Source organism: Phoenix dactylifera, chromosome 15, assembly GCF_051530095.1.
Source record: "Phoenix dactylifera cultivar Ajwa chromosome 15, Ajwa_hap1_PhDact_Kaust_v1.1, whole genome shotgun sequence".
NCBI lineage: Eukaryota > Viridiplantae > Streptophyta > Magnoliopsida > Arecales > Arecaceae > Phoenix > Phoenix dactylifera.
In genome coordinates, this window is record NC_143204.1 from 20,757,001 (window position 1) to 20,773,606 (window position 16,606).

General features: G+C 36.5%; 2 protein-coding genes across 14 annotated transcripts; both read right to left on the reverse strand.

Annotated features, from left to right (window-relative positions):
• Window positions 1-6,037, reverse strand: LOC103707888 (uncharacterized). 9 transcript variants are annotated; one of them, XR_015973541.1, is made up of 7 exons: window positions 5,649-6,036; window positions 4,760-5,358; window positions 1,943-2,026; window positions 1,339-1,578; window positions 873-1,226; window positions 696-759; window positions 1-534 (listed from the first exon to the last, which is right to left on the reverse strand). XR_015973541.1 is itself a non-coding variant. In XM_008792586.5 (5 exons), exons 1-5 carry the CDS (start codon window positions 5,874-5,876, stop codon window positions 1,184-1,186), a joined length of 1,194 nt encoding a protein of 397 aa, XP_008790808.3. In that variant the 5' UTR covers window positions 5,877-6,037; the 3' UTR covers window positions 1-1,183. The 9 variants fall into 9 exon arrangements, 2 of the variants coding, with proteins under 2 accessions (XP_008790808.3, XP_008790811.3); XR_015973543.2 differs by having other exon boundaries at window positions 873-1,161; window positions 1,398-1,578; window positions 5,649-6,026; XR_015973542.2 differs by having other exon boundaries at window positions 873-1,161; window positions 5,649-6,026.
• Window positions 6,038-8,288: 2,251 nt separating this feature from the next.
• LOC103707887 (2,3-bisphosphoglycerate-dependent phosphoglycerate mutase 1-like) lies at window positions 8,289-15,622 on the reverse strand. Of its 5 annotated transcripts, none has more exons than XR_015973570.1 (9): window positions 15,269-15,575; window positions 14,058-14,328; window positions 13,519-13,742; window positions 13,224-13,342; window positions 12,960-13,116; window positions 11,372-12,097; window positions 11,136-11,255; window positions 8,621-8,678; window positions 8,289-8,544 (listed from the first exon to the last, which is right to left on the reverse strand). XR_015973570.1 is itself a non-coding variant. In XM_088711591.1 (9 exons), the coding sequence occupies exons 2-8, from the start codon at window positions 14,320-14,322 to the stop codon at window positions 8,634-8,636; spliced, it is 1,032 nt and encodes a 343-aa protein (XP_088567717.1). In that variant the 5' UTR covers window positions 14,323-14,328; window positions 15,269-15,622; the 3' UTR covers window positions 8,289-8,544; window positions 8,621-8,633. The 5 variants fall into 5 exon arrangements, 4 of the variants coding, with proteins under 4 accessions (XP_088567717.1, XP_008790807.3, XP_088567718.1 ...); XM_088711591.1 differs by having other exon boundaries at window positions 11,372-11,473; window positions 15,269-15,622; XM_008792585.5 differs by having other exon boundaries at window positions 11,372-11,473; window positions 14,058-14,323; window positions 15,269-15,613.
• Between the last annotated feature and the right edge of the window lie 984 nt (window positions 15,623-16,606).

Here is a 16,606-nt window from a genome sequence, read left to right on the forward strand (position 1 = left end):
AAGAAATTTGAAGCATGAACATTAAGGCTATGCCTAGTTACATGATCTTTTGGATAACTCAAATCGCTAGATCATGATTCGCCATGCCAGCCCGAATCAGACACTAGTATGGCACCAATACAAAATTCAGTACCGAAACAGCAAACGTTAAGATAGATGTTTCAAAGATCGGAGACCGAAGAATTATATATACCAGCAAAGCATAAGTGGAGGTATGAACAATCAGCTTCGTTGTGAGCTGGATGGCAATTCAAAGAGCCCGTGAATGCTAACCCCGAACAGCCTGAAGCATAGAGAGGCCCAACGGCCCAATTTATACACTCGGCTATGTTGTACATGGAACGTCACTTTCTTTGAAGCAACCCGAAAAAAGGCAAGAACAAGCCAAACATCAATATCTCAACACATCCTATTCTCCATTTTCAACCAGTCTTCCCACAACACTCCTTCGGCAACTTTTTCTTTGATGAAGGACATGTTTACATCACTAATGCCGTTATCACCTAGAATCTCTCGTGAAGAGGGCCATTCGATCTGACAATGCCCAAGTCAGAGCCAAATTAAATAAGAAAAGAACAAAATAATGAATCCAGGAGAGTCCTCGCTGGTTGCTGAAAAGCTGGAAGCTGCTATCATAATTGCCATGCAAGGAGAATCCACACCCTAAAATAAAGTAACTCGGTATTAGAACCCACCTGCTGAATACTAAATCACAAAGTTTCCATTCAATGATTGCTGTAGAGTGGCAGGGAAGATCGACTAATTCTCACAGTCCAGCATGAAGAAGACAAAAAATAGAGACTTTTAGTCAGACAACAAAGTGGCATTCAGACTTCATATTCTTGATTCCTTGTCTAGATAATTAGTCACACCTGCATCTCCCACTCTAGGGTACCATTCACACAGCAATAGAATCCAGGAGAGAGAAGCAACTGCAAAAGTCAGTTTCAAAGTTCAGCCAGTTTCACAACCACAGAATAGTTAGACGCTATTTATGAAAAAATTATCTTCATCAGTAACTCAAGTAATTTCACATTCCCTCATCTTCCTTTTTGATGCTTTAAATGGGAACTCTGAGGTGCTGATCGGCCTCTTTGTTTATCAAGATGAAATAGTACATATGTTTAAACATGTTACAAACTTCTTTCCTTTCCTCGAATCCTGCATTATCAAGAAGGCCCTTTCACAAAATTCCACCAATAATCTTAATACAGAAAACAGTGAAGCTGCAAGACAATTGAAGTATAGTGATCAATATCTCAAGACATTCTTTGAAATGTGCAATCAGAAGTAGAGGCAAATTTGTGGGTTTGGCATCTATGTTAAAAATGTGACCACCTCATCACCAGTATTGTTGCTATTGACAAGATGAATATAAACATATAAGCCATCGTTACTTGTGATTCCGTAGCCACAGAACATTGGTTCACAGTCACTGCTTTGTTCTGTCCGAAAGTGACAACAACAAATCCAGGCTTCCCTCTAGCAGCCCATGTCATGGCTGGGATGGTCACCTCACGTGTCCCATCACTATGTTCATGGTCACAAAATCTATGGGCATGAGCACTGAACACCATCCTGCAAAAGGCGAGTTAACGATTAATTTTCTTTTTCTTTCATTCTTTAATGGTGCCAAAAAAAATTAGAGAAATTAAACAAAATCAAATGTGTTCTCCTGGTTTTACTCATGCTGTTAAAAAAGCCATATGGGCATATAAAGACAATTTTAAAGAAAATTTCATTCCAGAAATGTAATGTGCATGTTGTGGCTTATCCTGCCAGCATGATGTCAGACACAAACTCTTATCTACCTTGAAAATCAATGAACACATAGGGATCATATAATATGACAGAAACTTCATTGGTATCACTAATTATATATATTTTAAAATTCTTATGCAGTTTCAAAGCATTGAAAGAAAACCAAATTTAGATTACGAACCTTGGCTTAAGAGCCTGAAAGATATATTCAGTTGCATTTAGAGGAAGAGTATGCTTGAACTCACATGGTCCCAAATCCACGTCCCTGCCAAAAGAAAAAAAATGAAATAACACATAAGGAAAATTACGAATAAGTAAATACAATTTAGTACACGGTGTCAATATTAAAAGAAAGTTTTATAGTAAGAACATATTGTTCATTTTTCCGATATCACACACACACACACTGAAGTATGAATATACAGGTATAAAGATCATGCATGTTAATTTTGATAAAAGTCTTACAAACAAGAACCTTCACTGAGAATGTAGATCATGTCAGTTAGTATCCGCATTTTCTATATGACATCATGACAACAATTTGGAAGTTAAATAGAATGAGAATGGTAACACAAACAATTTTACTATTATTAGTATGAGGCTAACTTGAACGGAAGTACAAAATGAAACCATGATTATGCACCCTCATTCATCATCTAGTCATGGTTTTTCAGCAGCAGCGATTCACTAAGATCTTTTAGTTATCTTGATTACAACTTGAAATGATCAAGATGATGATCCATAATTTTATGAATACTGTCTTCCCATTTTCCATCATCCTAAGCTTCTTCGAAATATTTTTTGCCATTTTCATCAAAACTTTTAAGACTCTTCCTCTTCTTTCAACAGTCTACAACCTGAAATCAATATTCTGTGCCCCCACTGTTAGGATGGTCGAGTCTTTGTTAACATGGCAAAGCCATCTTACACAGTTCTTTAACACTAACTTACTAATAATGATGCTCCTTAACTTCCTACTTCCTAGTCTTATTCATCCACCCCTCACAATGCGTCCACCCAGCATCTTTAAGTTGGCCACACTCATTTATGAGCACTTCACTTTTATACTGAATACTCTAATCCACACAGCATAACTTAATTTTTTGGATCATTGTAAATTTTTCATTTGTTTCCAAACAATGCTAACAAAATAACTATGCTTCTCTTACCAATGCCTATTATATTGGCAACACCATCATTATTTTCAAATTTAGATGTATGATAAAACATTGATTTCTATTTTGGTTAGAGAAGTAAAACAAACAAAGGATATGAAACAGTCTTCAACATGCTGATATGGTCAAAGCTAACCAACAAACAAACCCATGTAAGAGAAAATAGGTAAAGCAAAGAAAAAGAAAAAAGATATGCAAACCATCTGCAGGAACAAACTCTCAAAACGAAAGAGAGTCCTAGGTTCCTAGGTCCTTCAAAAAACATTCTAATTCTTGTATTATGTCTCCCACCAAATTGCACTAAAAATGACACACCAAAATGATCATTAAGTCTAAGATAAGGTCATTGTGTTCTACCCAAACAAACAGGCAAGCTCTTGCATTGCAATGAGCAATCATGTGAACCTTCCAGTGTAGAAGACAATACCATATAGTCCACATAAAATTGACACCACATGAACAATAGGATTGCCCTCCAAGATGCAAAGAGCATGTTTCTTATCCATGTTCAATCCCTGGTTCGAAGGGTAATTCTAAATGAAAATTTTACCTAAACAATTGCCCAGAAAAAATAGTTAGGCCCTTAGGGTTTGTTTGATGTATTCTGAGTACCTCAGGATTATAAGATCCCCTCTAGAAATACTTATGAATATATTAAAAAAAAATCTGCTGGTCTCCCAACTCCAGACTATTATTCTATAAACCTTGGCCAAAAAACTTTAAAAAGTAGCATGCATATGCTATTTCAGCTTCATGCCAGTTCATCCTAAGACCGACCCCCCTGCATCCCTACCCTTCCATTGCACTAACAACCAAATGAAAAAGGGTATTTGTCAAGAGCACTACTTTGGCATGGCTGTTGGATCTTGCTTGACCATCAAATTCTAAGGATCTTTCTTTGACTAGGGTGTTACACAATTGAACAATATATTTATAATATATATTACAACAATATAATAATATATATATATATATATATATATATATATATATATATATATATATATATATATATATATATATATGAATTTCCCATTCTATTTATGGTTTTAACTGAGATCACAAAAAAACATTATGCAGATATCTTTGAACCTGTCTTTAAGTTAAGTCCTAAAATCCAAGTAGGAATTATTTATTGGGAGCCAATAAAATTATATACACAAAAGAAAATAATCCTTAGTGACACAACAAAGGCAGGTCTTATAAACAAGTAAAACATAGAATAATAACTGAAAAAATGCCATTTGCAACCAGATTATTCAATATATGCCAAACTCAATCTCAGATGATAGGTCCAAACAAACTTGTTTCCAATGTGCTACAATTGATTTTACTAAGGTCTTCAAAATTATAAACGTTAGACATAAAAAATATACATATTATTGTGTAATCAGTCACGAACACTTGGTTGCTTGAGAGGAAAAGAAACAGCTAGAAATGAACACACCAAATACAACAAAAATACAATTCTAATGGCATTTACAAAAATGTGAAAATTACAATTTTACAAAGAGGAAACATCTTATGGATTGTCATGTGATGTCCTGGGAACATATTTCTCCAGAAATTTAACATGTACAGAGATATAAATCGTGTCAATCCCTTCTACCATGTGTTGCCAGATACTCTCTCTTGTTTGTTTATCATGTCATTAGGAAATCAATCACAGGTCATTACAAAATTATCGTATAAACGTCATCAGAGGAATATATCCATATGTATATACATCCATGCAAAATTTAATTTCTCATGATATCAATAACAAGATTGAATACAATATGTTGATAGGTTGATGCAAAAAAAAAATCACAACATCATAATACCTATCTTCAGAGCTTCTTAAATCCTCAGAAATATCACGCCAAAGATCTTCTTCAACAACTTTGATCATCCCGCTGTTGCTTCTTATTTTCCAGTGAAGAGGAAAGTGAAGTAAAAGAACAGGTCCAGAACCTGATGCCATGTCATTATCTCTCCAGGGAATAAAACTGAAACGTGCTCTTTCCGCATTAGGCTCAGCAGCTTCTCCTGTTGCATCCTTCATTTGGGTTCGTAAATCAACACTTCCTCTCTCTATAGCCTTCTCGACACTGAGGCGTAATGCATTGTTGCTGCAAAGCAAAGCTACAGCATTAAGAGAAACAAAACTGACGTCGCCGATCTCAAAAGCACTGCAACCAGCTGAGTCCAGCTCTGGCAAATGACTTGCTATCTGACTAACAAACTTTTCATCTAACTTATTGCATTTCCCAACATCTCTGTCACCCAAAACAATATGAAGAGGAAGCCCCACAAAAGAACCTAGCATACTCTCAAACTGCTGCAGCACAGTTGACCACTTGCTCTTCGTCAGCTCTGATCCTCTTGCAGAAATATCACCCAATACTACAAGCATATCAGGCTTAAACCTCTCAAAAGATTTCTGCTCGACATGTAGATCAACATCTATAATTTCAGTTTAGGTGCCGCCGGGCAGGAAAAAAAATAAATCAAAAGTTTCAAACTTTATGCTTCACGTGGGCGATTCAAGATATAAAATTTCAAGCTTGAGTGATTTGGAGAGTTCTTAATGCTTTTTTCCTCTATCCACGAACATTCCACAAAACCCTAATGCTAAAAATGGGCTTATGAGTCAAGCCCTAGCTCTAAAATTCAAAAGAAGAGCAATTTGATAGAAATTAAACATACTAAAGCGATAGGAATGAGAATTACCTTGAAGAATTTGGATATGAAGAGATCCCTAAAGTAGACGTCGGCGAACCCCGCGTCCGATCCCTGCAAGAGAAGATCAGCCACCATCATCACCTTGAGACCATCCGGGTGGCTCGAATCTCCGCCTGCTTGGCCGGAGATCTCGCACGACGGCGTCGAGATCATGTCTTCCACGGTTACCAGGGCGGCGACGAGGAGGAGCGGGAGCGCGGTTCTCCACGTCGCCATCTCCCGCGTGGAAGGGTCTTGCGTCTACGAATAGCCGAGAAGGGGAGAGATCATGCTCATCGGATCGATCCGTGGCTAGGGTTTCAAGTCGAGCGGCGGGGAGATCTAGGGTTTCGGCCCCCATGGCCGCGCCCTTTCTCCTTCACGTTACTGCCGAATTGGGGAAAAAGTTGACTACCCAGTTTAAGCCTTCGTAATTCTGAGGGAGAAATAGGGGCATTATTGTCTTATATTTTCCTGAACTAGTGCTCGTGGTCGGTTCGGGTCGGGTCGCCTGAGGCAAGCTTGAGCCCACACTTGATCCCACATGCAAGTTGGAACATGATGGTTGAAGTTTTGACAAATTGGGTCAAGCGGGGTTTGGTCTTTTGGATCCATTTTATTCTGATATTAAACCTGAACTCTAGGCTCCTGTGTTTGTGAACCTGGCAGTTTCAAACTCCATGTCTCTCACCATTATAACTACTTCCATTAATATATATATATATATATATATATATATATATATATATATATATATATATATATATATATATCTTGGTTCATAACCCGGAGAGGACTTGTTCTTTCCAAAGGGAAAGTGTATTTATTAAATTTTATAAATAATGAAAAATCTTTAGCATTGGAGGACCGCATCCATCTATAATAATTCTTGAATATATGGTATTTAGGGTTCCCAACTAGGAGGAAAGCTAGACTTAGTTATACCCGAGTGGATCTTCACTTAGATCCGATTAGGCCTATATTAGACAATTAGGATCCTAAAACGATGATCTGAACCATCGAATATGATCTACTATTTCTAAATTACTTTAGTACCAAAAATCAAGTAATTTTGAGGTCCATAGCCTATACATCAAGTAGTCAAAAAATAGATATTATTTAATTTTATGTATTTGATCATTTGATGCATAGGCTAGGGTTTCCAAATCACATTTTTTGGTAGGGAGGTAATGCTTAACCATTTAACCCGTCTAATTTATTTCAACTCATTATAGATTGAGTTAGTTTACCTGTTTAATAAAATAGTTAGGTTTGGATCTATATTTTTGACCCATTCAATAAACAAATCAGATTTGGTTTAAGAAACTTTTGATCTATCATGTATCTAACCCAACTCGTATCTTATTTGACCCGACCAGCTTGTCACTCTTAATTTTGGTGTGTAAGTAGTTTAAAAATAGTAGATCACATCCAGCAGCTCATACCATCGATTTGGGATATCCATTGTCTAATTTAAATTCGACCGTATTTGAGTAGAGATCCACTTAAGTATAGTTAAGTTCAGCTCTCTCTCTATGAAAGTTTATATATATATATATATATATATATATATATATATATATATATATATATATATATATATATATATATATATATATATATATATATATATATATATATATATATATATATTAAACAGAGATAGATAGAAAACAAATATAGTTCGGATGTCAATATTGATATATCGAGTGGTTAAATTTTATGAACCACCAAATCAAAAATACCACCATATAAGAAAAATAAATTAAAGGCATGTTATTGCTATCACTTATTTCCATTTAAGGTTTATTAGAATTGTAGGAAACTAATATCCCAGTATTTGCTGTCATAAGAGATATAACGCCTAATATCCCAGTGAAAAATTAATAATTGTTGTGAAAGACATTACAACAGAAAATAGTGCATACTAAGCCAATAAGAAAGATTTATTTGTTTGACACATCACCTTTTTCTTGGTGGTGATGGGTTTTTTCGTAATCAGCGGTGAAAATTTGAATAGTTAGCTAAAAGACTCAAATTATTCTAATTCTTGGGTGTAGTGATTATCAATTTTCTATCACTCTTTTGGACAATGAATCAAGCTTATCGGCGCAATGTCTCATGCAAATGAACAGATTTAAAGAGTCAAAGCCGAACAATGAAGACAAAGGGATCATTAGAGTCGACGGATCCTGCGATCACAAGATTATGAGAACACTGAAAATCACCTTTTATGGTGGATTTCATCAGCGTAAATAAATCAACATTGTGAAGCACCAGTCTTCACTCATTCCTCCTTACCTTTTTAACTCTGCTTCGTTGCGACCCCTCATCCTGCACAGGGCATCACTCGGGTCTCAGGTGATAAGGCATCCAAATGGATCCCTGAAATCTCTCTACCCTAAGTACATTTCTACTGATCCCTCTATTCTATTTTGTCGAGAACTCCCTTCAGTCAGATCTACGAAAACATCACAAAAATAATCCATGGCACCTGCAATTCTTCGGCACAAGACCACTTTTCCCTCTCCAAGCAGCTCAATGTTTACAACATTCAAACCACCAGCTGATAACCACAGAGCGCAATCCAACAGCCTTGACATGGGTACTGCTATGAAATCTGAGGCAATTACTAACAAAAGGGCTAGGTTCTCTTGTCAAAGACTTGTCATATTGTCATTATATAGCTTGCTTCTGTATAGGAAATTGTAACAAAACATTGTTGTTGATCCCACCCATGAATACATGCAGGGATCCTACATTACAAATAAATCCAGTGACAGTCTCTTATACATCACCCGAAAACTACGACAATCACATGGAACTGATCTTATATGATTGAAGCCACTAATATCACAAAATGATGCTTAAGCCATCACTAACCGGGAAGACCATCGTTATCAATCTGGAAAACAAAGAGAATTAAATATAAAGCCAATTCACGGGGTCATACTACATGGTACAAGGAAAATAGATAATACCTGAATAAAACTATCAGTGGAACATCTCATCTAGCTTCTGCCTGTAAAGAGCCAAACTCTGCATTGAGAGACACAGAGAATTATATGACCTCCTATTTAAATGAATGAAAAACTGAAATGGAGAAAAGTATTACCAAGAAGCAACAACTCATCGGTGCTTACAGAAATGCTTGGCATGCAAGAGAGGTTTTTCATTTTGTAACATGGCGAGTGTGGTTTGTGTTCATTTGTTATTCATAACAGAAACCATTGAGATATGGATCAATCCTTTCATGGCAAATATTACTTTATGTTGCACGAGAAATCTTTTTTTTTTTTTGAAAAAAAAGAAAAGACAATTACCAGACAATAAGCAAGCAGGAGGATAATAAAAAGAAGACAAACAATGGTTATCAAGTATTCAATCAGCAGCTGCAAAGGGGGGAAGAGAAACTAGGTGATTTTTAACAAACTTTATAGCTATCAAGGACACTTTGCCACTATGATTTGGTCAAGGATCTTCACTGCATTCCGTACATATCATTGTGCACGACATATACATTTTGCCACAAACTGGTAGAAAACCATGATTATCATCTAAATTTACGTTTGAAGCAGACTAAGCTATTCCAAAGAATGATGACATTTAAGAAATCCTTTACAATGTCACAAGCAATGGTTTCCCATGCAAAATTACCTATTGATGCAATATTATAGTCTGAGAAATGCTCTTAACTTACACAGCTGTTAGGTAACTTTCCTATTACTCTGGCAACTGTGATAGTGCAAAGAGGGAGCAAAGTGAGAGTTGCATATCAGAATTTTGTGGTGTTAGAACCTGTTTATTAGTCAACAATAGTGAAGTCATAATAAAAATCTTCACAAGTTTTTGCTTGAGAGCAATTATCCAAGTAACCAGTCGAACTTCTTGAGCATACCGTTGACATTATATCACCTTGCATCCCTTTCATACTCAGCATTAAAGCATCACCTCCATAAGCTTGAGAAGTACTTTTCAACAATATTCTTGAAAAACATAACCATAACCATCAGACCCCGTCCCAAGTACCAAAAATATGGAGTTAAATTTATGAATCCTCATTCACTAAGAATACCTATTTAGGCTTACATTTAATGTTATTTAAGCTTTTCCATATCCATTCTTACCAATGACTACTTCCATAACTGTCAAGCTTTATCCCAACCATTCGGGTCTCCTTCTAAGCCTTGACTCCTAGCCACAATCAGTTCCGGTTGTGGCATGTTGTGAAAACAGAGAATGCCTAAATATCAAGTTTGGAGATATTTTGAAGTCTGACATGTTCTATGTAACTAACTTGCAATCTAAAATCAACCCTCAACCTCATTCTGAATTTGGACCCGCATCAGCAACACTCCCAGTTCTTGATCATACAAGAAAATACCTCCTTGAAAACAATCTGTATTTGGCAAAAGAATAGACAGACAACATTGATAACAAACAAACAACCTAGAAACCTTGTTTCCATATACCAAGTTCAGGCCAATACCCAACACCTACATTAAAATCACCACCACCCATTATTAACCTTAAAACACCTGGAAAAAATCCTATAAAATAATTTAAAACAGGGTGGATAGCCAAACGAGACTTGAATTACCTATTCCAAATGGTAAAATAAAACATACAGCCAAGCCAACCAAAACCAATTTTCAATTGATTAGGTGTTTAGGCCAAAATACCTGGGCAGGTTACCTGTATAGGTTTGAGCCTTAGTCTTTCCCTTGACCAAACTATCCCATCTTTGTCCCTAAATCATTGATTCCTGAGTACATAATCGGAGCAAATATTCATTGAGCAAAATCTAAATACAGAACAAGCATGGCGTTACACATTTGGAAACTTCGGTTTAAGTTGATTGGTAACTTACTCTATTCCCTCACTCTTTTCAAACCCTTCCATGTATCTGAGCATGCCTACACCGTGGGGTCATCAACTTCACCAACTATGAAATACCAATTACGGTCACTATCAACCAGTGCCTTATCAAGTTCTTTTCCTAACAGCCTAGCATTTGGACAACTCTTATAACTTTTAGACCTTTATCCTCCAAATCTTTCTTCCTTGAACCCAAAAAAGTGGAGGGGGGAACCATATCTGAACATGCCTCATTAATAATTTGCATAGAGCACACATAGTGGGTCCTCCAAAACATCAGCAGTCAAGTTCATTCATGACGAAAGAAAGAAAAAAAGGGCCTGAAGTCCCAAATTTTGGAAAGCCCAATCCAAATTTAAAAAAGAGAAATAGCCAATCATGCTGCAATTACTCAAAATAATCATCATTCTCCCTGTGTAAAATAACACTTGAGTACATCTTTCCCACTCTATTTTTTTTTTGTCGTCCATGAACACCGCATAACATATGATCTATTATTATACTCATATTGGATACCATAACAAAATCATGTTTAAAAGAAGAATAAATATCATTTACTGAGTTTAAGAGATGGGCTAAAAAATCAATGTTCAAAAGAAGAAAATGGAAGTTGCATACCCTAGTATAAGCATAAACGCCAGCCTCGGAAGGTCCTACAGGACTCCCTCTCCTGATGAACTTTCCATCTTTGAATATATAGAGCATAGGAATGCCAGTTGACAACTCAAGGTTGATTACCTGTGGGGAGAATAATTTCATTTTCCAGTTTGAACTTTATATGCAAATCAATGCATTAAAAAATCTGGAATCTTGATATTAGCAAATGTCCCAACATAAATAAGACACATGCAGACCTCTTGAGAAGTCAGCTTGTCAAGGTACATAATAATAGACCTCAGTGAATTCCCATGTGCAGCAATCATCACATTTTTCCCACTCAAAAGTCGAGGTTCAATCTGTCACGCAATCCATTTCAGTGGTCAGAGGTTTGAGTAGAATAACTGGTATTTGAATGCTAAACAGATTAGACAAAGACTATTCTAGACCTGCTTCACTAGAAAATATCAAAAAGATTGACCAATCTTTTGTCAAGGGACAGACAATAAAGGTACATTTGTATGTCAAGACATGAGATAATAAACACATAAATCTAGAGAAGTAAGCTTTGATCCTTTGAAAATGCATAGTGGATAACTTTGAACTTGTTCCTATATCTTTCCTTGTTTTAACTTGCTCAAAGGACTCAGGGTTTCATTGTGAGGCTTTTGGTCTCCAGTACAGTACAGATTATGTGGCTTTGACTATTTTGGCCAGTGTAAGCTAGCAAGGAGGGACAGTGTGTCAGGCCTTGTTCATTAAAACTGAAATTTCATGACTGTGTGGAACTGCAACTATAAAATTACTCATAGAACTTATAGTTGCAGAGCGGACTCATTGTATAGAAGAGTAAAAATGCAATCCTAGTTAATAAGGGAAAGTTTAAATAAGTTAATTGATGAGAACTATGTACTTGTTGAAGGCGAAACAGCCAGACTTTTGCCGCTCAGGAGAGGGGCATTGTAACTTGCTGTCAACAAGATCTACATAATACAAAAAGGAAAACAAAGAGTAAATGCCATCCAAAAGGTTCTGCTGCTGCACTTTCATTTGTCTTGAGGTATAAAAAGGTCAGTAAAATTCTTAACCAAGTAAAATGTATTTATATGTAGCATATCTGGTGACAAAGATAAACAGATATATTTGAGTTTTGAAACATTAATTAACATATTATCCAACAATGAAACCATGAATCATACATTTAGGTAACAAATGCGAAATATCTTACAAGCTCTCAGAAGCATAATTTAAAATAATGGCCATTATAACAGTTACCTTCTTGAAGTTATACATACATAATGAGAAAATAGACAATGTCTGTCATAACAGTTTATTACTTTATTTAGTATTATAGCAGCCCGTAATACAAATAACAGCCATTATTTAGCATTTGCACTGTTCAATTAATAAATTAGTATTTCTTTTCTTTTCAAAATTCGTTTTTTTAAAAACTTACCTCCAGAAAAATGTTTCGAGCACCTAAAAAAATGTCTTTATTTAGTGAACAGTGATATGGAGAACAAGATTTATTTTTCTAATACTGTCCACCATTTTCTGCTATAATGGCTGTCGTAACAGATTGTGTTCAATAACCACAAATCGCACAGGATGGGCAAGTAATGGCCATTATAACAGACAATAATGGTTTCGATTTGGGTCTGTTGTAACAGAAAAATGCCATTACTGAAACTTGCTCAGAAATAGGCACTTATTAATCGAATCCACTTTTTTACAAAGAAATAGGAAAAATCTGGAACAGCATAAGACAGAAAAATTATCAGCAACATGCTGCCAGCCAACACATAAAACTGTTTACAATGAAATTAGTAAATCAAGGATTCCTACCTGCTCTTTGAAATAAGCAACAGCTCTTTGAGCACACATCTTTAAGCTCTCTCCATTTGGAGGAGGGATGTCATAACTGCGACGCCACTCATGAACTTTCTCTTTCCCAAATCGATCTGCTGTTTCTTGCTTGTTGAGACCCTGTAACTCACCATACCTAGAAGAAAGAGTAGTTGATATGGCAAAACAAAAATTATTATCATAATAAAGTTAGCATTGCTTCAAGTAAAGAAACATTCATTAAAAAAATGAAGAAGTCATTACATTCTCTCATTCAATTGCCAATCAGCTATCACTGGAATAGATTGTTTCTTTGTTTCCTCACTATAGATCTGGCTCCATCTCTGGGCCTGCTCACTCTCATTGTGCATGAAAATTGGAACCTGTAAATCAAGATAGATGCAAGAGTAAAATAAACTTAACATACCATATGGTGACAAACTAAGTAAATTTGTAGTTCTTCATTAGTCATGTTATGAAGGATACATAACATGACTATGCAAGAAGGAAGATCCTTAGCATGACTATCAAAGTAAAGAATATAGCAATAAAAGGGAACCTTCTTCCGGCGATGCTGTGTCATGGCAAGCATGGCAGTCATCTGAGCACGAATCAAGGCAGACGTGTAGATCATGTCAACAGGTATGTTGCATATTCTTTTACCTGCTTCAATTGCCTCCTCCACACCCTTTTGAGTCAAGGGTACATCAACACAACCTGTAAACAAATTTTTCTCATTCCATAGAGATTCACCATGCCGGATCAATATAAGCGCAGTTTCATCTGCAAACAGAAGAAAAAATAAATAAGTCTTTTTCAAAAGGAATCGGGTTCAGCATTCAAAGAGGCAAAACATTATAAACAGCCTATAATCAAGAGAATGGATATGGTTGTAATTGCACTAGCTGATAATATCCTTTTTGCGTGGGAGAACTTTGAAACAAGCTCTGTAAAGATTTGTTTTAAAAAAATCCAGTAAATTCAACTCATTCTTGTAATATTTGAGACGAATGCCACATAATCAATAGACATAATATCTTACTTACAATCTTGAGGGTTTCCAATGTGTAACAAAAGATGCAGATGAAAAAGACTTACCTGATTTTTTCTTTGAATTACTAGAGTTATTCTTTGATGGTATTTGAACTGGATCAACTACCGAAGAATGTGATCTAGGTGCATGGATTACACCCAATTTCCAGCTCTTGGAACAGCAATTTTTCCTTGAAATCAGCCGTACATCAACACCGAAAACCTTAGAAACCATCTTCACCGACAACTTTCTAATTCCATTCTGAGAGCCAAAGCTGCTGTGACATTCACGGGCGGACCCAATGGCCTGATGAGATGTGGTGGCAGCCATTCTAATCTAATTCATACAGACATAAGACCATAGACATGAAAGTTAAATGATTAATTACTTCAGAAAAAAAAAGAAGAACTATCAGTAAAAAATCATTTAGCTTCTATTTTTCTTGCTTGCTGTGCAGTTTAGTCACATAAGCAAACTACAAAGATCTTTTTCTTTTTTTTGATGATAATGGAGGCAAGCTGCCACCCTGCTTTTGTTGCAAAAGGAAGCTTTTGTACAAGAGGTTACATTACAGGAGAGTGACAAGAAACCTGCTACCATAAGAAAAAAGGAACAGAAATTCAGAAACAGGGTTTCCGAAAACAGATACAATGGAACGGATACATGGATGAAACAAGGAAAGAAAACCACAAAGATCATAGTAAAATCAGCTCATAATCGCAGCTGATATTGCATTTTACATATGAAGGATAATTTACTTAAGTTTAGATAAGATATATTAAAAGAAACTATAACCTACCATTGAACAGATTCGTTACACCAATATTTTCACCAATTAACTGCGAACTCGATCACACGCAACAAACTGAATGATAAATATGCCTTAAAACTTAATAAAGAAAAGCAAGGAAAAGGTGATATACTACAAGGGCCCAGAGAAAGGAAGATGAAAACCACAAACCCTGTAAAAAAAATGGCTCCACATAAAATTTTGCTAGACGATTTCTGAGCTAATATGCAAATCAAAACTCCATCTCAGATCCCAGTAAATTTAAAGCTCTGAATGCTGCTGAACACGACACAACACCCAAAGGAACAAAAACATCGAAACCCAACAACACAAGATTCCTCACTATTCACGATAGAAATCGCGCACACAGCGAAAAATACAAAGAAATCAAGAAAAAAGACCACCGTACAAGCAAAGAAAGCCAGGAAAGCGGAGAACCCGACACAAAGCGAGCTTGATCGAGCCGGAGAGGCCGCAAGATCTCACCTTTTATAGCGAATCGGACTCGTCCTCCAGAACCCCGAAGCGAGCGATGAGACCGAGGGCCAGAGAGGGAGCTCGGAGGGATCTTAGCGGGAAAAAGGTGAGGAGAGGAAGAAGACGACGGGGGCCACGGCGCCGTATGTCGATTCCGAGGTGGAGATGAGAGCGAGGGAGAGGATCGACAGTGAGAGAGCGATCGAAGATATCGCCTCCGGGATGAGAAAATCGAGGGCCTCGGCAGAAGTTGGGCACGTTGTTTTCGGGATGCGAAGGCGAGTAAAAATTTAGCGGCGTCGCCAAACTTGGCGGAAGGGAGGAGGGGGGTTGGTGGGGAAAATTTATAGTAGTAGCAGCAGGAGGGGAGGAATCAAAGCCCAAAATGAAATGAAATGAAATGAAAAGGACTCCTGAATGCGCATGCATTAGAAGAATAGAAGCGTGACACATGTAAGTGAGAGGGTCCCATTGGACTCGGCATGGTTTTCGTTTGCAGCATGATATGGGTAATTACCACATTGCCCTAGAATAACGTTTGATGTGTCACTGTTTAGCATGTCTTTTGTGTGTATCAAAAGTACCATGTATCCTACAAATTTAAGATAGTTTATATATGTCCCTTCCTTTAGGGTTGCAGGATGGGTCGGATAGACTACGAGCATATACACCAAATAATAACTAGAATTTAAACTCATGATAAGGTGTGAATTTCAAATTTAGACTTCAAAATCCAATTTGTATAAATTCTCCTGATTAGGGTTGCATAAATGTGAGTTTCAAACTTGGGCTCAAGCTCCTCTTAGATCAACTGCAGTTCAGCATTGATCCACATGACCACAAAGAAATTTTTTGAGTAGACTGAATAAAATTAGTTTAAAATTTAGACTTTTAGGTGTGATCTAGCCCTAGTACAGTTGGAGATCTTAAAAATCAAATGATCGATCGGATCAGATATATACCTAATGTTGTTTCTGAAGCTGCTTTGGCATGAATCTAGGTTAAATTTGTACCTAGAATTGCTCTTGACCTTTCACACTTGCAAGCTTACTCTTAATTTGAATAAACTTAGTGGTTGGAGGGACTAAAAAAAGACCCCAATGAGATGACTAAGACAATAGGGTGACAAGAAAAGAGCATTATCTTGGATCAATTTAGCAATTAATTTGTCTCTTTTAGAAATAAAATGTCTAACAATCATATTTGAATTCATAAAAGCAGCCCCATATAGATGTAATATGTATAACCTTTACTTTGGTTAACAATAGACGAAGCATTCTAGAAGCTCAATTTATGTTTTTTCAATGGTGGCATTTCAGATCGATAGGAGCCTCTTTAGCCAAGTTC